Genomic DNA, 25,577 nt, shown 5'->3' on the forward strand with positions numbered 1-25,577 from the left:
GTTGTTTTTTGCTTGTATTGCATTGTATGTACAGTTGTACACTATATAATTGTAAAGTTAAAAAATGATAAGTTGGTCGTTGTCACAATTCATATTGTTAAGCCCAGGGAGCATCGACATCCCATAATCTATGACCTTAAATGTGTGTGAGTTTTAATTGTGTAAGTTTTACTAACTGATATAGGCGACTATTATGTGTCCTAAAGTCATCCATCTTGGCACACTCTCTTTACGTGTTGAGCAAGAGAGAACGATGTGAATCATATGATGACACGTTTAGAGGAAAATTTAGCTGTTAAATGAATTCTTAATATTTTTAGATTGTTGTAAAAGTTATTTTTAATTTTTTTGGTTTTGAATGATTTTGACAAAATGACTTCCGTACAAAGTGCAATGAATTACCTGAAAAGAAAATTTTCTGACACAAATTTCTCCTCCACCATTCCCAATGGTTACATGGTGGACACTGAGGAGGAAGACAAGTCATCGGATGCGCACACATCTCCAAGTCAAAGTGTTTCCTCCAGCAGCACAACAAACACCTCATTATCCCGACCACCACAAAGCATCCCCCATGCAGGATCAGCATCCCAGCAGTCAGGAAATCCTCCTAAAACTGACCATTCTGATGGTAAGTTAGAACATAAGCTGACACAAATATGCTTGTATATAAGCGATCGAAATTGATGTTGGACTTTTAAAAAACCACGACTGGTGGTAATTTTAAAAGTGTGTCAAATCTTACTGTTTATCAATAACAACAATGTCAAAAAATGTAAAGTGTGGTTCCATGAGGTTTGGAACCGCTGAGTTGAAAACAATAATGGAATAAACATAACACTGCAAGCTAGTCAGTCTATCTAAAGTAGAATTTCTGAACAGTGTACGATTGTAAGTTTGATGGTTTTAGTGCAGAAGCTAGAACGACTATTTTTTTAAAACACCAAAATAAACCAAATGCAACAAAATTTCACGTTTTTCACAAAATTTCTTGATCACAAACTTTATTTAGTTTCTTCCCAAGCTGCTTCCCAGAGCACGATTTCGTTTCATTGGTCTGGCCTCAACAAAATCTGTTTCAAACACCTCTATACCAGGCTACAAGTCACTTAATTAACAATAATTGTTTTGTTTAATTGAAATAACTTCATATAAAGATTTCCAACATATAGCCTATGCTGCTTAAAACACGATCATTAGTTTTCAAACCAGCAGGCTATCACGTCAAACATTAAACGTTTCCTCAAACTTTGAAAGGTCTGATCATGCGTCACTTGCTACACAATCGTTAAGTAAACGCAATGATCAACCAACCCAGCCGAGATTTGAACCTTGGGTGCTGTAGCCTATAATCTGCGATTGGGCAACAACAAGGCTGTAGGTCATTGTTGTGAACATGCTTTGATTTTGTTTGCTTATTATTTTTAATCGTTAGGCTATTCGATTGTATCTTAAATGAAGGATCCTTGTATAACTTTTCATCCTCAATAACATCGAGAATCCAGAACAGAGGTTGAGAGACATCAGCGTCTATTTCATTGCTTATAAAATATACACTATTGTTGGTTTTAGGAAACAGCGGTGGTTTCTTTGCTTCCCTGGCTTCAGGTAACCCATTGGCTGCTTTGAAACCAGAAAACAACGACAAGTACAAAACCATTCTGGTAGTCGATGATCAGCATACGGACTGGTGAGTGCAGGTTATCAGTTTGTAGAATACAAAGTTTTAAACGCACAAAATTGTCGCCCAACTTTCTATCCTACAAAATTCTTCATTTCGTTTAATATGCTTCTGTGTTGTGCCATTTGCTGCTAAACAGGTAGTTTTACTTGTTTAGCCTCCTTGATAAAGTCAATCATGCTGACTGACTAAACGTCGGAAATTAAATCTGTAGTTATCAGTTCAACATCTTGTGATAGTCTAGTCTTCAGCCACTGGAAGAACGCAAAAAATTAATCTATAATTAAAATCCTTAGTGCGGTCCCATTCTGTATTTAACTTAAACTTGTTGATCAGTGTCATTGACTGGTCCAATATGATTTTTTTCATTTTAGTTCAGTTTGTGGTTCATTTCAAATTTAACTCATTTAGAACTTGAACTTTAGAATTTAGAACTTGAACTTGAAATACAAGATCCATCAGATCGTTTACAAATCTTCTAGACCTTGAAGTAAAACGTAGACTAATACGTTATATTTGTAATCGTTTTCCTTGACACAAAATTCTTTAAAAAAAAGCTTTTACATCCACTTGTTAATCGATTTATAACAGCTCTCATTCTTATTCAGGCAGAAGTACTTCAAAGGCAAGAAACTGCATGGAGAATACAACCTTCGGGTGGAACAGGTAAACAATTTTTTTTTACTATTTGCAGAATCAAATTTCTTTTGGAAAGCCCACCTGTTTCTTTTCCTTGACAGAACACACATCATCAACATGCAACATTACATGTATAAAGAAAAATAAACAACACCAGACATATATCAATTACAGAAAAGTGTATTGTGTGTGTATTTCAACAAGTAATTTCTGCAATATAAGTGATTAGTACAGTATTGTTATTTATTTCCATCCAACTGATAAGTCAATATTTACCACTAAGCCTAAGCATGCAAAACAAAAAACAATACATTTAAAATGTAGGCTATAATAATCAAAATAACGCAGTAATCAAACAAAGCTTTTGCCGACAAAGCTGTTATGAAACTAGGAAACTTATTTTCCAGCTGTTATTATTTTGACATTTCTTGCAAATTAATTTGTAGTGAACAAAAGGACCGGTCTTTTAGACAATTCATGAGTACACTGCGGTAGCTGGCTACTTTTTAAACCTTTGGTCGCGTAATTGTAATCCTAATAAATAATTAAAAAATAACTTTTGTGGAAGTTGGCTTCTATGGCTTGTGATGACATATTTTTCTTAAATTGCTTTCCCAAACCAGTATGTATTCTTTCGGCTTTGAATTTCTATAAAAATTCTATGAATAATTTAAACAACCAAACCTTTTGAGCATAAGCCTTACAGTGTTCCTGAACCGAGTTCAATTGATGTCATTACACTGCCGCAGCACAAGGACAAAATACACAACTCTGCGGTTAAAGTGCAAACCATAATTGACTCATTCTAATTTTTAAAACGTCTCCTTGTTCATCTTGTTCCAATCGTCTCATAAAAATCACCACCACGCACAGCATGTAAATTGAAGACACGACGGTGATTCCTATGAATAATTTAAAAATTTCAAAGCTGAGTGACCTTAGCAGTTCAAATAGCAAACCTTGTGTACACTGTGATGCGAAAATATCTTCTAAAACCTTTAGAAATAAACATGGTCTGTAGAATGGTGGTTTGTCAGAAAGATTTGTTTGTTCGAATGCTTGGAATGTTCAAGGAGGTTTGGTATTGATTTTTAAGATGCTTTTGTCTCAAACGAACACTGAAGATTAATCACAAAACCCATTGAAGCGTTGGAAAGAAAATTGAACATCCAAAAGAAGTAGTGCTTATGCGTTTGCTGCGTTGCTTTTCGTTGATTATGCCCCATAAAAATCAAGCCAAAGTTGTCAGTTTCACTCGGGACATATAAGCTGATTACAGGGCTTGGCATCCTCGAAAACTGGTGCTAGAAAAAGAAACAAAGTAATTAGAAATACTTTATTTGGACAGTATCGCTAGCTTTATTTTCTTCATCGAGGTCTTTCTTTATATTCTCAGCTTCTATGCTTGATAACAAGTATGGGAGCACCTTTATCTTAAATCTATTCTACAAACTAACTTGTCATCATATAACCTCTGAATTGTCTCTTTTTAAAGATCTGTATTGTGTTGTTTTTTGCTGATTTTATAATTTTTAAAAAAGCAGAGTTTTGACGAATCACTTTTTGTGCAGGCTGAATTTAAAGAAATAAGTTTGTCCAGTCACAGCATTGGTGGTGTCACCATCGATATCAATTGCTTTCGCAATGGCAGCAGAATCGTCAGGTACAGTAACATTGTTGGTCCTCAAATATTGGTAAAACAGCTTTCCGCACAAGCTATATGAAACAAGGGGGCAGGAAAGACAATTGCACCCTGTTATTAAAAAATTTGTAAATTTGGGCGAAAGCTTACAATTATAATTATTTGGGTAAAGGGTGATGAACAAAAATCCGCAAAATTGTGTCGATTAGAAAAATTGCAAGATGCACAAAAAGTAGGCCGATGATGCAACTTTCATTTGCCTCAGTAGGCATACGTTTTGTATATAGTGACAAAATAAGAAAAGTTGTTAATATTTTTTATTTACAACTGCGTCATATTGGTTTGATTTGCCACAAATTAAGAAATTATGTTATGATTTGAAGAATCCTTTTGAGAAATTGCTAAAATCCGCATAATACCGTTGCCCAATATCAACGAATCTTTAGTTGTAGACTGTTTAGCTACACAATGGTATCATATTGATTTGGAACCAACAAAATATCAAATTATTAAATCTGGTCAATCCATGGAACTGCCTGAAACAGGCATGACAAACTTTCATTATTGCGTGTGTCACAAAAAAAGACTTTAATCCTTATAAAACCAAAGTGGGTCATAACTTTAATTGCTTGCTAACATGAATGCGAAAATTTCTGTTGAATCTTCTCTGCAAGTCTTATCATTGGCTGGAAATACACAATCTTTAGCTTCACACATATTCGAGCCGAGATGATGCTCTGTGTTTTATTGTACAAACTTTATGAGTGAAAATAAGGATTTGTGTAAATATGAAGAACCAAACAGGTTAAGGTAAGGTTAGTTCTGCAAATCCTTCCTGGTTTCAAACTAATTAGGCAAGGAATTCCACTTTGTAAGGATGATACTTTCAGCATAGTTTTAACAGTAGGAAAGTCACAAACATCCATGTCCGTTTTTGTTTCAATTTTATTTTCATACCACACCAATCTCAAACAGCCAAGAGTTACGCTCTCACTGTTGGCAGTGAGTTTACACTGTTTGTGCCAATCTGCCAAAGACTACTAACAACTCATACAGGTAAAATGATTTGCTAACAATCATCATCAGAAATTTATCTACACAAAATAATATGTTTGTGTTTAGCAACAAAAATACTGTATATGCACTACAAAGTTATTGTAAAAGTTGTTCTTCGAATAAACTATTTATCCTTTAAATGAGAATTATTTTTGTAAAACTTTTATTTATCTTACAGATCTTTCAAACCTGATTTTCTGCTTATTCGTCAAATATCTCGGTCTATGGTTGAGGGAGAAGATCACAGAAACCTCATCATTGGCCTGAAGTATGGAGGTGTTCCTTCAATCAACTCCCTACATTCCCAGTATAATTTCATGGATAAACCATGGATAGTAAGTAGACTGTAAATTAAAAAGTAAACTACAACGTTTTTGAGTTGCTTCTTATCTCCTAATAGTCTATCTTCATCAACAAAACATGGACTGCCAGACCAAATGGTGAAAATTTCTTCCTGTCATACAAAAGGGCGTAGGTTCGATTTCGTTCTACTACAACACGTAGCTGTTTCTGGGCAAAATGCTTGATGACGTGCCGGAAGATAAACACCAAGATTAAATTCCCTACTTTGTAATTATCAACCACTTATAGCCATAAGCCTAACCCAAGAATATGAAATTTGTCGTACTCTTGAATGTAAAATATAAGTACCATATAAGTCGTACTCTTGAATGGAAAAAGCATTTTTATATAATCCCACATTATAGTCACACAACCACCTTTGTGCTATAGCATTGAGTGGGAAATTTAAGAAGCTGGAATATTGTGCATGCTATTTTCAAACGTATTTGCTTATTTCCACATATTGAACATAAATTTCTACTCAGAAATATCTCATCCTAAGCTTCCACACTCTAGTTAGCGGCCAAGAAATCATGTGATTATTATTATGCATTTACACAACAATGCTGCAATCGTGCTCAACTTTTACAACCTTTCTGGTATTTTGGTACCCGGACATTTTGCCGAAAGACATTTTGCCGAAAGACATTTTGCCGAAACCCATTTTGCCGAAACTCATTTTGCCGAAAGACATTTTGCCGAATGGACATTTTGCCGAAACTCATTTTGCCGAAAGGACTAATTGCCGAAAGGACTAAATGCCGAATGGACAAATTGCCGAAATTATACAAATGCATTTTATGTATTATTATAACCTAATAACACATAAATGTTATTCACAAACAGATTTCACTCACAAATTATGTGCGACAGCGCGTAAGTATCCGACAGAAGTGTTATATGTATAAGCGAACGTCTAATACTGATCTCCAAAACCTGTGGAGACTGCATAGCCTATAGCCTATACTTATAGATGAGACTTGGTGTCACTTCAAACTAATACTGATTTCCAAAAACTGTGGATACTGTATATAAAGCAATTTTTAGGCAAACAACAGTAGCAAAGTAATTACTACAGTATTTCAAAGCCACTGCTTGCATGGTAACGAGCAGGGCCCACAAGAAGGGGGGACAACCGGTGCATTGCACCGGGGCCCGGTGAGTTCAAGGGGCCCAACAAAATGTCTAAATTCAAGCGTTAAAGTTGATTTCAACGATTTTGCATAAAATATTGTTTATATATTAGTTCCGTATGTCGATTGGGCCTCTCATGGGTATGCCCTTTTTTAAAACTACAGAATTTTCAATCTTTTTAGTTCAGAGGGCCCGACAAAATGTTTAAATTTGCGTGCTCAGGTCGATTTTTCATAAAATATTGTTTTTTATGTCAGTTTCGTATTTCGATTGGGCCCCCCTCATGGGTAGAGGAAGTGTGGGACTTATGGAACGCCGGGATCTATGGAACACCAGATTTGCTCCCAAATCAAAAGTGGATTTAAAAAAATATTTATATTTGGAAACACCATTTTGACATGTAAGCAGAAATCAACTTCAAAAATTCTGGAAAAGGCTGTTTTGAAAGACGCTTTTTTATGTTTTTGAGCTTGAAAATGTACCTTTGAGGTCTAACTTTGTAAGAATTTTTCAGGAGTTTAGGGCAAGCAGGACTCTTAGCGCAGAATCTCCGATGAAACCGTTTATTTAAACAGTAGATAGACAAGAATGCAGCACAGTGAAGTGCATCATTTCAAACTTACAACCAGTTATCTAAACATCATGGCTATGTGGGACCTATGGAACACTGTTTCACATAGGTGTTAAGGTGTTATATAAGGTGTTATAGGTGTTAATTTTCACATCGGAATAAGGAATTCACTTTGAAAGGTGATATCTTGGAAACGCCTGCACTTCAGTAAGAAAGTTTAAATTTGGAGGGGTAGAGTTTTTAGGTTTTTAATATTTTTAGTAGCCTAACAACTTTACCACGTGACTTTATTTTGTGGGTTTCATTTTTTGTTATTTTTCTGTGTATTCGTTTTTTTTTTCGATTGGTGTTGAATGTTTTCCGTGGTGCTTTGTTAAAAATCTAGATTTTGCTTGACAATGAGCAGTGCTTTTAGCTCTAATGAAATAGCGTTCCATAGATCCCATCGGGGTGGGACCAATGGAACATTTCGCAAAATTTTTGTTTTTTCTCGTAACAAGCTAACCAATCAACATATTTTTATTTCGCTTTATCATAAGTTAAAACCACCCACCAGCATAATATAATCCAAAATTTAGGTTGTTTGAAGTTAAAATACAAAAGTTATGACCATTTCAAAAAAAGTGTTCTATAGGTCCCACACTTCCCCTATGCCCTTTTTCAAAACTACAAAATTTTCAATTTTTTGAGTTCATGGGGCCCAATAAAATGTTTAAATTTGTGTGCTCACGTCGATTTTGCATAAAATATTGTTTTTTACTGTATATTAGTTTCGTATTTCATAAAGTTTTCAAAGTACAAGTTTCGTTAAGTTTTCAAAATACAAGTTTTTGTTTGCAACAGCTATAAACTTTTCTTTAAATTATGGCAGAATTCTGTATCTGGCAACGCAACGGTTTTATCTTTGTGTATAACTAGTGTGTATCTGTGAATTTAAATTCATAAACACCACTACAATACTGCATTCTTTGTGAAATAATGGAGTGTTAATACTTTAACCTAATGTATTCTTTGTATTATTTTTTAAACATGTCTGGTTTTAAAATAAAAACACTGTGCGGAACACCATGCATGCATTGGCCTTGTGGATTAACGCGCACTGCAAATTTTGCTTGTGATTTGTGAGATATCACGCGACATGTCACGCTGGGGGGCCCGGCAGCAACATCTGCACCGGGGCCAGGCAGGGCTCTTGGAGGCCCTGGTAACGAGACTTGGTGTCACTTCAAAATAGTTATCAGTTCAAAGGCATTGCTTGCATAGCAATGAGACTTGCGACTTGGTGTCACTTCAAAATAATTACCAGTTCAAAGGCACTGCTTGCATAGTAACGAGACTTGGTGTTGCTTCAAAGTAATTTTTAGGCAAACAAACAGTAGCAAAGTGATTCTATTTCAAAAGCACTGCTTGCATAGTAACGAGACTTTGTGTCACTTCAAAGTAATTTTTTTCCAAATTGTTTCGGCAATTTGTCCATTCGGCAATTAGTCCTTTCGGCAATTAGTCCGTTCGGCAATTAGTCCTTTAAGCAATTTGTCCATTCGGCAAAATGTCCTTCGGCATAATGTCCTTTCGGCAAAATGTCTTTCGGCAAAATGGGTTTCGGCAAAATGTCTTTCGGCAAAATGTCCGCGCACGGGTATTTTGATGACCTTATTTAACTCATACTTTACAAAACGTAAACTATTTTTAACAGTGGAAAAACTTGCAAATTTTCAATTGAATAAGCAGACTAAATAATAATAATAGTAGTAGCAACGACAAAGTTCGAGTGCATTATTTTTTGCTTTTTAAAGTAGGCCATCTTAGTGGTTCTATACAGTGAATTCAATTTTGCCTCCCATTTGTGTGGCCATGCTAATGATGATATGTGCTTCCTACATTAGACCGATCTTTCCTACCTTATTAGTGCAAAAAGAGCACAATTAGCAAGACGTTTAAAGACTTTGGTATGACCTAATTGGGCATCAGACTCGGCCTACCTAAAGTTGCAAAAGATGACCCAGAGACCAGGTGCAGGTGACTAGGTCAATTGAATGACTTTGTATAAATCGATAGGCCAATATTGCAGCACAAAGTGAGTACAGGATAGTCAGAAAATATACCTTGCCTTGATTGACTAGTTTCTAACGTGTTCTTTTTACCTTTTCCAACGTTATCAAACGTCAAACTTACGTGCTAGAAATATTTTTCCCATGTGCATTTGGTAATTATAGACATTAGACAAGTAACCATTGATTTCCAATACTTGATTTCTTTCCAAAGTAAAAGTGTCAATTTTCACCAAAAAGAAAGCAGAAAGCGTAATTAGAGTTTGCTTCACTTAAGTAGTAACATCAAGAGAAAAAAGTAAACAATACAGCATAGGTGTAAGTTTTTATGTCCTGTATGTCTTTTTCATATACTTTCACTTTTGAAAGATTTTGTTCTGCAACAGACAAAACATTAGATACATAAAACTTTTCTAAATCAAATGCAATCCTAAACCTATATGCTCTTACCTTAAAACCACGTTGAGTATTTGGTTAAGAAAAGTAGACTATCATTATTTTAGCTTAGAGGGTCCCAACGTTTTCATGGTAACAGATCACAAACCATTTCAAAGGACTATTGGGCTCTTAAGTTGCCAACAGCGACCTGTAACAAATAGTTTGTAGCCTATAAACTTCAATAGCTTTTCCTAAAATCAAAACAAGAGCATGCAAAATGAAATTTTGTGTTCAAGAACAATTTGTTGTGTTTGGTTCCGTGTAGTTCGATTTTCCAATTGTCTTTCATAATTTTTTTTTTTTTGATTACAGACTTAAAAAACGAATCTTCATTACATGCTGCACCATTTATCAAACATATTATCCCAACATAAACTACTGCAGCCTACTCCGACAATTTAATATTTGACTAGTTGTAGTTATATCTGTTTTGAATATCATTAACATAAAGTCATACTTTAATTTATGTCATTGGCTACATGTTTTTCTTTTATTTTATATTTGTAAACTTTACAGTTCGCTCAGCTGATCCGTATTCAAAAACGTCTTGGCCGAGAAAAATTTCCTCTTGTCGAACAAACGTATTATCCGTCACACAAACAGATGGTATGTGTGCATGGTGTGTATAAATGTACACATTGTTGTTTGTTTATGCAGGTATATGTGCGGTTTGTCTGAATTTATTGTAGGCTAATGAAATCTAAAATCTAAATCATGGTAGCTTTGACATTCATGACTAGTTGGATAGTAGCTGATACATGACATGAAGTTATGAACACGTTCAATGCTCACTCGTGTTGTTAAAGTGGCACGTTTCATTCACACTGATTGAGGAAAAAATGATTGTGCAAATTTAATTTTTCTTTAAGGTCCTATCATGGTCCAATTGATTTGGAATAAGTGTTCCACCTGCTCTTCTGCTGGACGCTAATGTTCTATAGCGTTTATGTTGAAGATAAAAAAGTTAAATTTGCTGTTTTGATTGATTTTCTAAGAATGTTTTTTTAGTGATAGCAAGCTGCCATTTTTCTAATTTTGATTGACTAATCTTATTAATCGATTGCCAAATGCATGTATTTGTCGAATTTATTTTGCCGCAAGGTGGCAATCTCGAGTTACAATGGTTCCAATAGCCGACGCTAGGAGGTCTGAAACTTTAAAGTGCCTCATCAAAGTATTTCGCTTTCCCACTTGAAGCTCATAGACATGGATCGCATAAACGAGTTACCGTAGTAAGAAGACACCAAGAACATAATCAGTTATTGAGCTTTGGGGAATGATAAGATAAGGTTCTAATTATAGTCTGCTTTGCCTTCGGCACTAATGAGAGTAGGGTGGCCTGTTCCTATCTCTCGACGCCTTTCCTTCAGCAACTGTGCCCAATTGCCCACCCAATTTATTACACCTTGCGCAGGAGTGAGCGGTGTTTTTCAACAACCAGCTTACTTAAGCCGGTGTCGAACCATAATTGGAAAATCAACTCCTTATCTCCTGCGCCATCCCACCGTCGATCTCACAGTATTGCATGCACTATTGTATGTTGTGTTTTCATATTGTTGCTTGTTTGTATCACTGCTCTGCTATCTTACGTTTTGCTGGAATTCTTCTGCGCACTGACTGTCGAAACATTTGAAAGCAGAAATGGGTCGTTAACAGATAAGATTAAGATGCCTGACGAGGTGCAACTTGTTGGCTCTGCAAAGCTTCTGAGCAATAACCTAACGATAAGTTTGTGTCATAGGGGCAAGGGCAACTAAATATTCTCCACTGATCATTTTCGATGCAAATGTTGTAGTTTTGAGTTTTAAAGTTCATTGAATTGTTTTATTTGGCCGCTGTTTTCAGTGACAAGCAAGAATTGAGTAAAACTAATTTTCAGGTATCCCAATGATGTAAGAAATGCTGTTATTGAAATTGCTTAGGCTATTTTACATTTTTTTAATTTTTGTGTCTGCAATGTTTCTTGAGTACCAGAATTAGCTATAACTTGCTGTTTTCAGTAAAATAATGTTGTCGTGATAATGATGAAACTTTCTTCTATTTTTACTGGATTGGAATAATTTTTTTCTCTTACCTGAAGCAAAAAACTTTTTTTTCTTCGTATAAGCTTCTGGGTCCGAAGGTCCTTTTGCCACCCCAGATGCACAATGTTCCAGGGCTACAGTGGTGAGCTATTATAGAGCAGCCCCAGTCTTTGGTTGTATCATCAAAAAACTGAAAGTTGTTTCTTCTCTGACAGTAAATCAGTTCTTTTTTTACATTCTAAGAAAAGGGATTGACTTAAGTACCGGCTGGGCTGCAACGAGTCTTCAAATAGCTGCATTTTGCTCAGATTCCTTCAAAACTAAAATCAATAGCTTTTTATCCAATGATTAGCATAGCATGTAATCCGACTTTTGATAGAAATTTCTTTTTTTTCTTTTTTGTCTTAATCAAAGCAGTTCATTAATATTTCATTCTGTGGGTCACGTGATAACAGAGATTAGTCAATAATCGAAATTTCCCTGCCAAAGCTGGGTTGGCTTTTGTTTTTGTTCGCGAGTTGATCGTGTAAACTTTTAAAGATTACCTTCAAAAGATAATATTTTTTAAACTTTATCTTTTTTGTCACTTTTTCTGCTGCGTTTTCCTGAAGCTCTATGCTGCAATGGCTTCCAGCTTCATCTCAGTTGCTGGTGTGATTTGTTTCTCTCCGTTTTTTTTTGCACAAAACGTAATCATACGTAGTTTATTATGTGAAAAAGATTATTTTAACAAGTTTCTCAATGGATTGCCCAATTTTTAACATTCAGAAAAACTTATTTAAAACGTTTCTTGCATTTGTTAAGTAAAACCTTCTATTATTACAACGCCATTGAAGCGGAAATAATACAGCATATAAATTTGAGAAAATTGTTTTACACTAAACGTTACAATGGCAACACTTCGCAGTTACACCCACTGAAACAAGCAATTGCCAGACATGCGAAGAACGTGAATATGTATTGTCGGTTTTATGTTCAATATAAAAAAGAAAATATCAAACGATACAACAAGTTATCGTTTCTGTTTGTCAAAAATATTTCTCTTTAATGCCGTTTCGAATCATCTCAATTGGGACATCTAAACACTTTTTTCTGAAAATAGAAGGCCCTAAGAAAATGACTCCACTTATCACTGATTCCGAGTCCCAATGTTCATATTGTGTCAATACTTTGAGAATGATGAGAAAAAAACACTCATTTAGTCTTTTGGTTCAACTGTGCGTATTGTTTATCACTTTGTTAGCCAGTGGGCCTGATTTTTTATTTCAAAAATTTCAAATTTAGTTTTCGTTAATCAAGTGCGAAAATGGGAAACCATGATCACAATGACTACACAGTAATTTTGTGATTACTCAGCAAAGTTTTTTCCTGACGTGTGCAGACGTAAACAAAGTTTAGCTTCACTGTTCTAACGTAGCCTGAATATAAACAAAGTATGTCTCGTTTTGAGATTAATCGACACTGCCAATGTCTGAAGTTAAAAACTTTAAGCAGATTCTGTTGAAAAACACAAGTAACAGTTAATTTGATAAAACGTTGTTTCAGAGAGAAATTTTCAAAGTTTGCAAGCTGTCTTTTTTTCTTTTCTTGTTTTGCAGTAGGCCCCCTATAGCGTATATTTGCATTTCAAGGATATTGTTTTTTTTTATTGGTCAGAGTCCAAATTTGTACAATCATCAAAAGCAAAATATTCCTGCGTCTTTAATTTGTGGGAATAAAGTTGTTAAACTAGCTCACATTGCCCGCGCTTATCAAATCAAAAGAACAATAACTTGAGTTTCGCTTTTAGAAGCATGATTATTGATTACGTCACAAGTGTAGATTTAGATTGAACGTTCTTTTGTAGCCTAATGTTGCTTGGCTGTGGTAATAGCGGTTTTTCACGAGTAATTCAGTGTTATGTAATGAAGTAGGTGCTGATGTGTTTCGACCTCTTGATGTTGTTGTGGATGGAAAAAAGTTTGTTCGAAACAAAATCATTATAAGGCGTTTTGAGTGCAAAGTGTTTTTTTAATTTACTTCGAAATATTTTGTAGCCTATTGCACGCAACCAGGGCCGTTGAGACGATAATTTGGGCCCTGTGCCAATAAAACCCTCAGGCCCCAAATCATGACGTTTCTAAGAAAAACACACTATATCCTAAGATTACGAGGTGGTGTCTTCATTTTCGGGCCTATTGGAAAAATTACGGACCCCCTAAAACCCTCGCGGCCCGGATTTGAAAGTACTCCCCAAACTCCTTGTCAACGCTGCTCACAGCCAATCGCGCTGGTACTTTGCGATTTGTCAAAGAAGATGCCACAATGCCAGCATGCCTCCAGGGCCGGATTAACCATTAGGCTAATAAGGCTATAGCCTTAGGCCCTGAAAAAATTCAGCCCTCAATTTTTTTAAGATTAAATTTTTGTAAGGCTGATAGTGATACAAATCCAGTACCAGTACCGTACAGTTTTTGCTTAAAAACGAATGACTGAGTTGAGTCAATACATATGAAGAGCCCATTTCCAAAACCAAGTAGGCGCCACTTTTACCGAAATTGAGTTAGAGCAGGAGTTTTCAACCTGGGGGTCGCAAGGCGCTTGAAATTCCAGTGTATTGTTTTCAATTCTTATTTGCCAGAAAAGATTAAAAACTGTGTTTTTTTCGCAATCGACCATTCCTCTACTTGAGGTTATTTTATCGTTTAAGCTTTCAGACGTTGCAAGGCTTTAACAATAGGAAAGCATTCGATATTTTTCACCAAGTTGTTGTACGTTGCTTTGTGCAGACTAACGTTAACCAGTAGGCCTAACCACGCCACGGTAAAAAAGCAAAATCATGTTGAATCCTATGCAAAATATAGATTTCTCAGTATCGTTTTCAATGGCATTGAAACAAATTAGTGTCGGCTATTTTGTTTGAAAGTTCTTTCTGCAACAGGTGCACCGTGCACGAATTGACCAAGTTAATAGTTAAAAATATGCAGCACCAGCCATCTCACTGAAATTGATTTAAATAAATCCATAAAAGATTGCAATAAATCCAACCGGTGAAAGTGCGAAAACGTAGATTATTCTCATTATTTTTTCTCCTAGTATGTAGCCAAGCTTGATAGAAAATGGAAATAACAATCGGAGGAAATGTAATAAAAGCCGTAATAACATCGCAAAAAAACGTTTTTCGTTTCAGAAGTATACGTGGGAACAGCAAAACTAAACATAACTGGATGTCGGCATGAATCAAATTTGGTTAAATTTTGCATTAAATATGCTTTTGTTAAATACTTTAATACTTAAATATTTTTGCATTAAATATGCTTTTCCAAAACCAATTAGCCATTTTTATGTTATGTTAATGTTATTTTGCAGTAAATAGTTTGAATTTTTCATGCATGTATTCTTATTACTTTTTGTAGCTTGGTTTGCAAAATTAGGCCCTTCCTTATCTAGTAAACAGCCTTAGGCCTACAGTACCCTTAATCCGGCCCTGCATGCCTCCCATTGTAAACTTCAAAAAGCTTTTTGCTTTACCAGAGTTTTGTGCGTTTCGTCTTTCATTCTAGTTCACAACGAAACGGAGTTGCTTTTATTTCGAAACGAAATATTTTTCTTGGAAATTGGCATAAAGTAAAATTAAACCAAAGCAAATAATTCTGTATTGAAACCCAGCAAAATCTTTTTAAATTTGTCTAGAGCATAAATAGACTAAATACACTAACACACTTTAAAGTGCATCAAAAGAAACTGTAAAATCAACGAAGAAACCTGAAATCTAAATTAACTTTGCTCTACAAATGGCAGCTATCCTGAACCTCAACAAACATAACCCAGTTCAGCAAATAAACCCTATTTCATATTGATTTAATGTCTACAAACGTTGAATGTCATTAAGGTAACAAAGAATTAATTTGTTTCCTGAGATATTGCTATGAACCAAACTGTCGATCATACTTTATTTACCAATTTGATTTAAATAAACGTCATGCGGTATAACCTTCAAGATCATGTCAAACAAACTGTAGTGACCTTAGCATGGCGCATCTTAATTTGATTGAATCTGGTGACGTAGGTACGCAAAGTAGTTTTTGGAGGTTACATTAATTACCGTACATCAGCTCAGTCATAAAATTTTGAACGTTTTGTAGTTTATGATTGTTTGTTTGTGTTGAATACACAGACAAAGAAGGAAAGTAATACCAGACAGCACAACCTGTAATTTTTAGATTGATTTAACGCCTGCAGACGTTGAATCAAAGTAAAAATACAGACTTTGCTGTCTGGGGCACTGTGGTTGGTAACAACCTAAACTAGGGATGGTAGAAGTAGGGGATTGCTCACTCAAAAATAAGGTGGACAACTGGAGGGTCACAACGTTATGACAAAATTTGATGCAACTACAGCTTGAGGTCTACTGCCATATGTCGCATACTCAGGTGCAGCTTTTATGACCTGCCCAGGTGTGTACATAGTGTGTATAGCCAAAATAAATGTAGGAAATATGTGATATCATGTTTATTTAATAGTATTCAAGTCATGATAATGCAGTGGTAGACGTCACGCAACACAAGTAACGGTAGGCAGCCTCACACTGCTGCAGTAAGGCTTTGCAGATTTTCTAGCACCCAAAATTTTAACCAAATATAGCAATTCACTTGATGAGAATGAATTTACCTAAAAGCAAAGAAAACGTTGTGCAGTTCTGCTAATTTTTGAACTTCTTAGTGACCCTCCAGCTGTCCATTTCTCAAAAAAAAATCAGTAAAGTGAGTTGTCCCGATATTCTACTGTCCCTAACCTAAACAAGCATAAAAATAGAGGATTTTGCTGTCTGGGAAAATGTCAGCTGTTGTGGAACCAGATTAGATTTTTGAAGAGTTTGTATGAATACTACAGTAGGAGAGTAATAAAGTGTCACTGGCGTGTGTAAAAAGTCACAGCTTCACAACCCTCTTCTATCTGATTTATCATGGGCAACTAACTGAATTTTCTTGTCTTGAGCAAATAACAATTTCGTCTCTACCACGGCCTAAAAGAATCTTCCATAGTTACAATTTGTAGCATCTACCTCAAGGCAACCATATAGACTCCATCCCTTAACGAAAAGTTTCTGCTTACGTCTCTTGATTGGCATTGCAACTGTGCGTGGTAAGGCTTCCAAAGTGTTTGTGGTTGCTATTCAAATTGGTTCTTTGATATCGTTGATAGCTTTCCAAACCTTCCAGCGTAATCGCGCTTCCACTGTGAGATAATTAATGATAGCACAATTTGCGGAGGCACGCAGTAAATAAGCCTACGCCAAGTATGAATACAAGCTCAACAGCACAAAATGGCGCGTTTTCTGATGCTCAAAGGTTTTGGAGTGACATTAAATCGTGTGGTTGAGATAAGCAACCATCATCAGGAAAAAGCGGTCGATGTTAATTTTTTCTGTCTGCTGCGTAGACAACAACCCCTACGCAACAAAATGAATGACGTACTAGTACCAAGGCTCCAATTACTTGGAAGATCCCACGCAAGGCAAGAATTCGGATGAATCATTGCGTAAAAAATTGCGTTTCCAGGTTGAAATATCCTGTTTCTGTACCACAAAACAAAAAAATAATATCCCAAAAGCTTTGTGTACAACATTTTTAAAACAGGTAGGTTGTTAATTCAAAAAAATGTTTGATCAAACGGACTGCTGTACTTAAAAAACAAGCTGTGTCTGTGAAACCATATAGGCGACATAAATCGTTGTGATAAGGTCTACTAACGCTTTCGGTGAATCCACAATCTTTGGTTACATAAGGCTTTATTGACACTTGGCCGAGTACTCGAGTTTTTCAAGATAATGTGCATATTGAGCCTTGACTGTGCACAGCATCGGTAAAAACTCAAAATCGTTAGGTTTTAGACTTTTGCGTTAAAGTTTCCTGTTTCGTTTTTGAAAGCAACTTTGGCTCACAAAGATATTTTGATGCTCTTGCTTGACGTTGGTAGGTTATTGGATACCAGTTTGGAAAAACTATGGATTCTCAAAATTAACATTCGCACCAAAGTATTAGGCTACAGATGTATTTATTTTGCTAAAATCACCGGTGATTATAGAGTCTAATTTGCTGAACAGCCAAGCACACAAACACATTGAAGGCAAGGTTGTTGTACCTGGCAAAATGATTTATTATGGAAATGATTTGTAAGAACAAAACGTGATTGGAAACGAATAAAACTGAGTTGCTTAAAAATTGCCAAATTTTATAAAGGTACAAATATGAAAGTTCAAAATATATTTTATAGCATAAAGCCACAGTTGTTTGAAAAGCAAGGTGTAGTAGGCCTACTGTATGTCTGCAGCAAGACGAGTTCATGATACAAACAATGCAAAACAACTTTTTACAGATCTTGTGCCACAAGTAATGTTAAATTGGCAAATTTTAATTATAAAACTGAGTTTGCAAAGTTGTTACCAGAACGATGACTTCAGTATTGTGTTTATATCGAAAGAAAATTGAAAAGCACTACAGTTGATAAGCTCATATCTCACATATAGTTAAAGGAAGTACAACGTTTGGTACATATAGCCTACCCCGCAATGGGTAAGATTCATAATGTTGAGCAACCGAAACAGAACACAAACAAACGTTATCAATACAATACACAATATAATAAAAAAGAAATAAAGTCTTTGAGCACCTTGTACCTCAAACTTTCCAGCTTCTAAACGACTTTAAAAGCACAGTCAGTTTATCACCAATAACATTGTTAGCTCGATACGTTCCGGTTGTTTATAAAAATAAAAACAGCATTGAGTGTTTTGCACAGCTTTGTTATACTGACTTTTATATTCAGTTCAATGATTTAATAAGTTTTGAACATTCGAGTGTCACTGAGTGAACGAAAATGCAAATAACTGGTATTGGCAAAGATGGGTTCATTGTAGTTCGACTCGGTTTTGACAACGTTTACGGAAACAAGTAACGAGTGCCCTTGCAATGCTAGAGTCTATTTTCTTTTCAGCAGCATTTTAATATTTTGTGAAATTTGATGGAGATTTAAACATACTCTACTTATACTTATTTTTAATTGCGTAAAAAGTTATTGAAAAGTTTTTCAAATAAAGGCAAATCATATTATACCCTGTTATCTAATTGAGCAGTTTGCAACATTGAATACACGTAATTTTTCAGAATTTGCTGCTTTGTAAAACTCTTGATGAGGATATGGCAACGGTCTCGAAAAAGCCATAAAAACACTGAGTGAATGCCAACAAAATTGCAAAATTAAATCGATCAGCTCTGGGTGCACAGTATCAAGGGGCAATAAACCTGAAGAAGTTGTCTTTGCAGTGTCATTTTCACGTCAATAAAACGTTAGGTCAACAATAAAACGACAACTTTAAGTAGTTACTGAGTGGTCGTTGCCTTTCGTAGCCTTTATGGCATGAAGTTGTTTTGTGGTTTCAGCACCGGAGGCGCCAAATGCCGTCGTCTGTGGTTCAATCTACTATGACGTCGTCGTCGTCGTCTTCGTCGGGCTTTTTTTTCAAGTTTTGCTATAGCGACTCCACTCCATACGCATCCCCGCTTAGCACTGGGAACGCAAAGGAAATTGGACCGATCGTACTTGGCGCCATAAAGCCGTTCCATCTTGCTGTTCCACGTACACTCTTTTCGGGACTAAAAATTAAAAAAAATACATTAAAATTTGCTTTGGTTGAGTCAAGGGTCGGTCTCTGGTGAAATATTCACAACTAGGGTGAGTTGTTACAAGCTTCCGCCATTTTTGGACTTTACAAGCGGGAGTAGCAATGCAACAAGAGTATTCATTGCAATGCAAAGTACAAAAAACGAATCGAGTAGCAATAGGAAAACTTTTGAGGCGTATTTTCCTATGATGGTAGGCTATTTGTTAGATGGTTTTTATTCAAATAGATTCAGATGAAATTAAATCTAGGAGTTAAGATTTTTATATTGGTAGTGATTTGATATAGTTTGGTAGTCACTTGTCACTATGGTACTGGTAGTCACTTGATACAGTTTCGGTATTAAATACAAGCTAATGAGAGAAAACAATCAGAACAATATGCCGGCTGAGAAACATCACCTGCTTCAAAAATGTTTTGTTGTATGTTTGCAGAATAAAACCGACAGAAGTTTAAAGTTTGGTTTCCTTTGTTTTTGATATTATCGAATTTTTCAACTCATTCGAATGCGACAACATAATCGGGATTGTGATCAGTGGCGACTGCACTTGTCAAATAATCGTTTTCAACATATTTAGTCATGTGAGATCAAAGTCTTGTTCATTTGTTTCACATTTATTACAAAGACAATTAAATAGTTTCACTTTGATCTAAGGTTGTGTTATTTAAAGTAGATTTGACAAAAATTTACTGAAAACTGACGTTTATAGATTGAAACTCTGCTTACCTCCGCTTCGCAATCTGACCATAAACAAGACGTGACCTCGCAGCCTGCGTCACAAACGGACTTGATAGACATCATGTTTTCTCGAATGTTCCGTTTCTGTACTTTGGGTAAAGACTTCCATTGAATCACGTGATCACAAAGATTGACAGTTAGTCGACCATCACGGATGGTTCCTGCAAAACGAAATGAAAAAACAACTGTGAAGTAAAAGCATGAACATTTCGTTACAGTGTGTGTGTCATAATTAATTGTTTATGGCGCAATAAGAGAGTTTACTGGCGACATTGTGAAATTTTCATTGCCACACAAACTTGTTTGACTTACTGAAGCGTGGCTGTGCAAGAATAGGTGTAAAGTTCTGTTATGACCTTACCTATGATCAGGTATGTCCCTTTCAGTGTGAAAGTTCTCCCACACATTCCTTCGTCGGGTGAAGTGTATATGTAGAACTTATGGCTGCTTGCAAGGGCAGTGTCAATACCTTTGTAGGCCTGGAAATATAATTACAAAACGTTTTAGAATACAATCTTTGCAATAAAGATTCATATTTATGATAGTATTTCAATTTTTACAGCACTTGCGTAAAATGACAAAGAAATTCGGAGACTGTAACTGGTTCTGCCGTACACAAAGTTCCGTACAGCCTAACAACAAAAGACGTTTTTTATTGACTGGCCCTCAACGGAATTTCTAATAAAAATAGTTTTTTTCATAGCAAAAACACTTCAGAAACTATTCAAATATCAAGCCGTTCATTGCCCTCAAAGCGACAAATGGATTCGGTTCATAGCCATAAAACATTCCAAAAAAAGGCTTTGCAATGAAAAGTTAAGCGTTTCTATTCCAAAGTCGAGTGCAAAACTTTCATTTCAAATCGATGTTGTCGCCTCTGTCTGACAGTCAACGCCCTGTCTACAGTCACGGTCCGTGCGGAACTTCACAAGTTCACAAACCCACGAATTAAAGTTAATAAAAATATAGCTGTCTGACATTTCTAACGAACAGAGGTCGCTAAATGTTAACGATAGATAACAAATGATTTCAAACAGGTGTTTTTTTAAAGCGTATCGTTCTTGAAACATGAAATGTTTTCTAAATCCGTCATGCTTGCGTAAACATTGTCCTCGAAACACGCAAAGTGTGTTCAAGTCATGAAAGCATATTTATGCTACAATTTCAGCATAGAAATTAGGCTAAATCACCACCACCTATCGCAATGTTTCATGAAATGATTTCCCACAGATACGCCAACAAATACTAAAAAAGCTTGCAACAACAGCCAAGACGTTCATTTCACTGTTACTGAATAAATGTGATTTAGTTCTACTATTACTGGTTATTGAGCTATCTTCGTCGTTTATTAGACAAAGCAGGTGCACAAACATACAGCATAGTAAGCCAGTTGATTCTGGTGTGCAATATTATACCTTGTAAATTTTAATCCGATACCGAATGTAGCTGGCTTCCTGTCGCTCCTTTTCAATATCTCCATCTACCACTATTTCGTTGCTTGGCGCAGTGGGAGTGATTCTTGTCTCAGGATCTGAATTCGATTAATACATTTTTTGTTAATTACCTCTTCGGGTGGGCTCATTGAGTTAAAGCGTGTTGACAGAACTATATTGCGTTTCCCTATTCCTTGGAGAGTCGCAGATACTGAGCTTGAGCAACAAGTTCTTCGAACTGACTGCAAACTTTAAAGGCTAACATTTGTGTAAGCCTAAAAAATCTTCAATTGACTTGTCAAAATTAAAATAAATCATTAACATAAAAAGCATAAATTCTGCACTGAAGCGCTGTGTTTGTAATGGCATGCACCTGTGGTTGGGTTACAATACGCAGCAATTACTCCATTTGACATCACAGTTTCACCTGCTTGTTTAACATGTGGGTTTTTATAATTAATAACGCCCTGAACACCAAGACCTCTTGCAGTTCATGGGACCTTTGTGCAGCAGCACACATCGCTCCGACTAATTCTATGTTGATTCATTGTCTGTAGACTTGAATCAATACGACGGCAGCTGTTTTTACTGGCTACGCCGAAATATTTGTTGTTTGTTTGCACAGGGGCACTGGAAATTTTCAATTCCTTCAGCCACGCCCAATCTGAAGCTTCCAAGAGCGGAATTGTAGTCAACGATGTGTCAAAAACGTTTTTGATCTGTTTTGGACGATGTTGATTTGTGAGGAGTGTTTAAAATGAACACATTGTCTCGTGGTGTGGTCTTTAGTCGAGACAAGTTTGAACGAGATAACAAATTTGAAGAACAATTTCAAATTAGAGATCTTTCTTATGGAAAGAATAAATCAGTCCGTTACTTACTCTCATCTTTGGCATCAGTCTCCATCTGCTTGTCGACAATAGTCAGTCCTGCCGCCGCCTTGTTATTTTGTTCTGGTTTCGTTTCGTAAACACTGACGTAGGCTGAACTTCGAATTTTCACAAGAGCAACTGTAAAAATAAAACAAATGTTCTGTAACTTGAAATGCATGACGCTCAGATGACGTTGAAACCACGTAAAATCAACTGTATGTTTGCTGGTATTTCTATCTTCCCTATTCATTTTCCCGTCCGTATGCTAATTACTATTGGAAGTCAATGTCTTGACAGTATGGACAATGATTGATTAAAAAGAAGCAACTGTTCCATGGCTGAAAACCAGATCTACTTCATACATACAGAACATGCGCTTTGTAAAAAGAGTTATCATCATTCATCCCTCAACAGGCCATGGCAACTTTAATAAGTGCAGTAAACTAAAAGGCTGCTTTGTGCCCATTGTAATGTCAATGTAGTAAGCAAGACACGTGGGTTTTGCGTTTATCATGGACTCAACGTTTTTCATGCGGTTACAATCGGATAACTTGGGATTAATTTAGCAACTTCACTTGACAAGTATCTTTCTTGGATTACAAAGACAAAAATCTCTTTTCCGATGTCACTAGGAATTATTTGGTTCTTTCAGAAAAGGACAAATACTCCTAAATAAGCTTACTGTACTGATGAGCCTCGTTTTTGCGAAAGGAATACGTTGCGTAATTATTATTTTGCGTCAGCCCAATGTGATTTGACGTACAAACAGATAAAAACACCTTACATCTTTTTAGTCATACCGTAATACAGAAGAGATTAAGTTGCTTTTGATGCGGCCAATGGCGACTGCTTGTACAACAAAGCGGCTCACAGTAAATGCCACCGCACCTAACGCAGGTAACACTTCTCTATTCAAACTGCTCTTAATGACATGTTATTAGTGAATCCATTTCCTATTTGGTCTAGAAACTCACAATTGTCACAATTGAGCTGTTTTATCAGGTTTTTAAGTGAAAAGATTAAAATAAACGAACAAAAAATTAAAATATTGCTTTAGCGCAGGGCTACTCAACTAGCAGACTGCGGTCAGAATGCGGACCTTCTGGGTGTTGAAGGTGGACCTTGGGCTTTTGGAAGAATAACCTCATTGCCACTTTTCAGGGCCTCTTCAAAAAAATTTCTACTGGGAGGAAACAATCTTTTCTGTGATTATCCTAGTAGCTGGGGGGCTTCTCTCTCCAGGCCCCCAACACTTTGTCAAAAATCCAAGTCAAGATAAATTTGACCTTAAAAAATGGTTCGGTCCTGGTACTGATAGTTTAACTTTCGTAGTTGCGTGTGAAATAACTTATTTACCGGACCATTAAAAATATTCAACTTGTCAAACTGGACCTTTATTAACATTAGTTGAGTAATCCTGCTATAGCGTATAACATTGTTTGGGACTAATCATCTCCCAAATAGAAGTGACAGAAACAAAATTAGTTCAACAAAAGCAAAACTAATGGTTCTGTGTCAAGAACAAAACCTGCACTGCACGGTACATTGTGTACAATGCACGTGTTTACGTACAATATTTCCGAGCCATCTGTTAGATGTTTTAATCACGCTTTCTTTCGTGGGAAGTCGCTGTTGTTTCGGCTCCCTTGACTTTATAACGTTTTAACCAAGTGGTTTGTTTTTCTAACGTTTTTATCACAGACGTTAAATCCACGAGAAGTAGGCGGCTTTTGCTAGCAGAAATAACAAATCATGTTAAATCAAACTTGGCAAACGTGTAGTATTTGACGGTTTAATTTCTGATCAAATATATAAATTAATTAGCATTTACGTTACTACTCCTACGTATGTGAAGTCGGCATTACTGGAAAGCTTCTACTCGTGACCGCAATCACAATTTACAATGGCTTGGTGAAAGTAAATCAGTCTGATGAAATGCAGCTAGCTTTCCAGCGTAAAACTTTCACAAGTTCCCAAACAGTAAAATCCACTATTTACATTGATTCAACGTCTGCAGACGTTAATTCAATGTGAAAATGACAAATTTTGCTGTCTGGGTTATTTGTGGGCAACAAGCACATGCAAAGAATGACGTCACGTCACATACCACAAGCTCCAGCTTAAAGCAAATGTTAAACAAAGCCTCAATTTTAAACTTATATCCGGTGTGCTTTGTATTTCACCACAAGTATGATTCCAAGAAGTACGCCAAGTTGTAATGTGAAAACTGTTCAATGTTCAAGCAACGCAGCACGTGTTGTTGGTGCCAAATAAAAATTACAAGTTTAAGTGAAAAAACTTGCACAGTTGACACAGGTTTGTCAATATTGCTGGGATCAATGAAAAAAAGGTTGTTGTTGTTGTTGTTGTGAATTCAATATTGTAATCTACCGGTTGAAACATGACAGAACATTGCAAAAATCCGCTAACCACCATAGTAATTTGAAAAATATCAGTTAAATGCTAAACTGTAAAAAGCTATTTCTACGATGTTTCAAAAACCAAAGTATGATTTAATATTTCTGTATTGTGCGGCAGCAAGACTTATCACTTTATTGGACCAAGGCTACGGTTTTTAGATGACATGTAAATTACAGATATTATGGTAAAATAAGTTATCAAAAAACAAGACTTACCAAAACTGTTTTCCCGACATATATCTTGTTGTGGATGTGATGGCATGCACATGCATGCATTTCCAACTGTTACTAGAGCAAACAAGCAAGCCACAATTTCAAACATTATCTCGGTAAAATTCACCAATTCGAAAGCGCTATCTTGCAGAAAGAAGTCTTTTTCAATCAATTTACATCTGTTCTTGAAGGTAAGTGATCGCAGAATGGTTCTTAGCAACGAAGTTCGTCGGTTTTATATGACGCTCGCCGCGAGTCCCGAAACTGTAAACATGAGACGAGTAGAGAAAGGGACTACTTCCGCGTTCTCGCTTAGCTTAAGGTACTCGTTCCCATCTGCTGTACAATGGAGCTACTATGACTTCATAAGGTAGAATAGCTTCAAAGCAATTTTCTCTTGTGCGTAGAATTGAAGTTGGTGCTTTGTTTTACTTCGACACAATTGAGGTTTTATTGTATTCGTGTGAAAAACAACGTTGTTTGAGGTAAAAATTGATAAAAATGTGACGTTTCACTCAGCTGAATCAGGCGAGCAGTGTGACGAAACTCGGAAATGTAGATGTCTTGCGTCATTTTTCAGTTTTTAAGAAAAATGAGTTTTCAAAAGTCTAGCACACAAACAAGAAGAAGAATATCTCCAGGCGGCTTGGAACACAAATTGT

The 25,577-nt window shown here is 36.0% G+C and overlaps 2 protein-coding genes across 2 annotated transcripts in view; one reads left to right on the forward strand and one right to left on the reverse strand.

The window, feature by feature from the left end:
* Nucleotides 1-372: 372 nt before the first annotated feature.
* Nucleotides 373-25,577, forward strand: part of LOC145782398 (synapsin-2-like) — a 42,544-nt gene continuing 17,339 nt past the window's right edge. The window contains exons 1-6 of the mRNA XM_082594180.1: nt 373-631; nt 1,573-1,690; nt 2,290-2,347; nt 3,892-3,983; nt 5,197-5,353; nt 10,071-10,160. Coding sequence (XP_082450306.1) covers nt 373-631; nt 1,573-1,690; nt 2,290-2,347; nt 3,892-3,983; nt 5,197-5,353; nt 10,071-10,160 — 774 coding nt within the window. The remainder of the gene's footprint in view (nt 632-1,572; nt 1,691-2,289; nt 2,348-3,891; nt 3,984-5,196; nt 5,354-10,070; nt 10,161-25,577) is intronic.
* Nucleotides 17,693-25,110, reverse strand: LOC145781571 (metalloproteinase inhibitor 4-like). Its single transcript, XM_082593242.1, has 6 exons — nt 24,919-25,110; nt 22,292-22,420; nt 21,393-21,508; nt 20,339-20,456; nt 19,966-20,138; nt 17,693-19,212 (listed from the first exon to the last, which is right to left on the reverse strand). Exons 1-6 carry the CDS (start codon nt 25,022-25,024, stop codon nt 18,970-18,972), a joined length of 885 nt encoding a protein of 294 aa, XP_082449368.1. The 5' UTR covers nt 25,025-25,110; the 3' UTR covers nt 17,693-18,969.

This window comes from Aplidium turbinatum, chromosome 13 (genome assembly GCF_918807975.1).
Source record: "Aplidium turbinatum chromosome 13, kaAplTurb1.1, whole genome shotgun sequence".
NCBI lineage: Eukaryota > Metazoa > Chordata > Ascidiacea > Aplousobranchia > Polyclinidae > Aplidium > Aplidium turbinatum.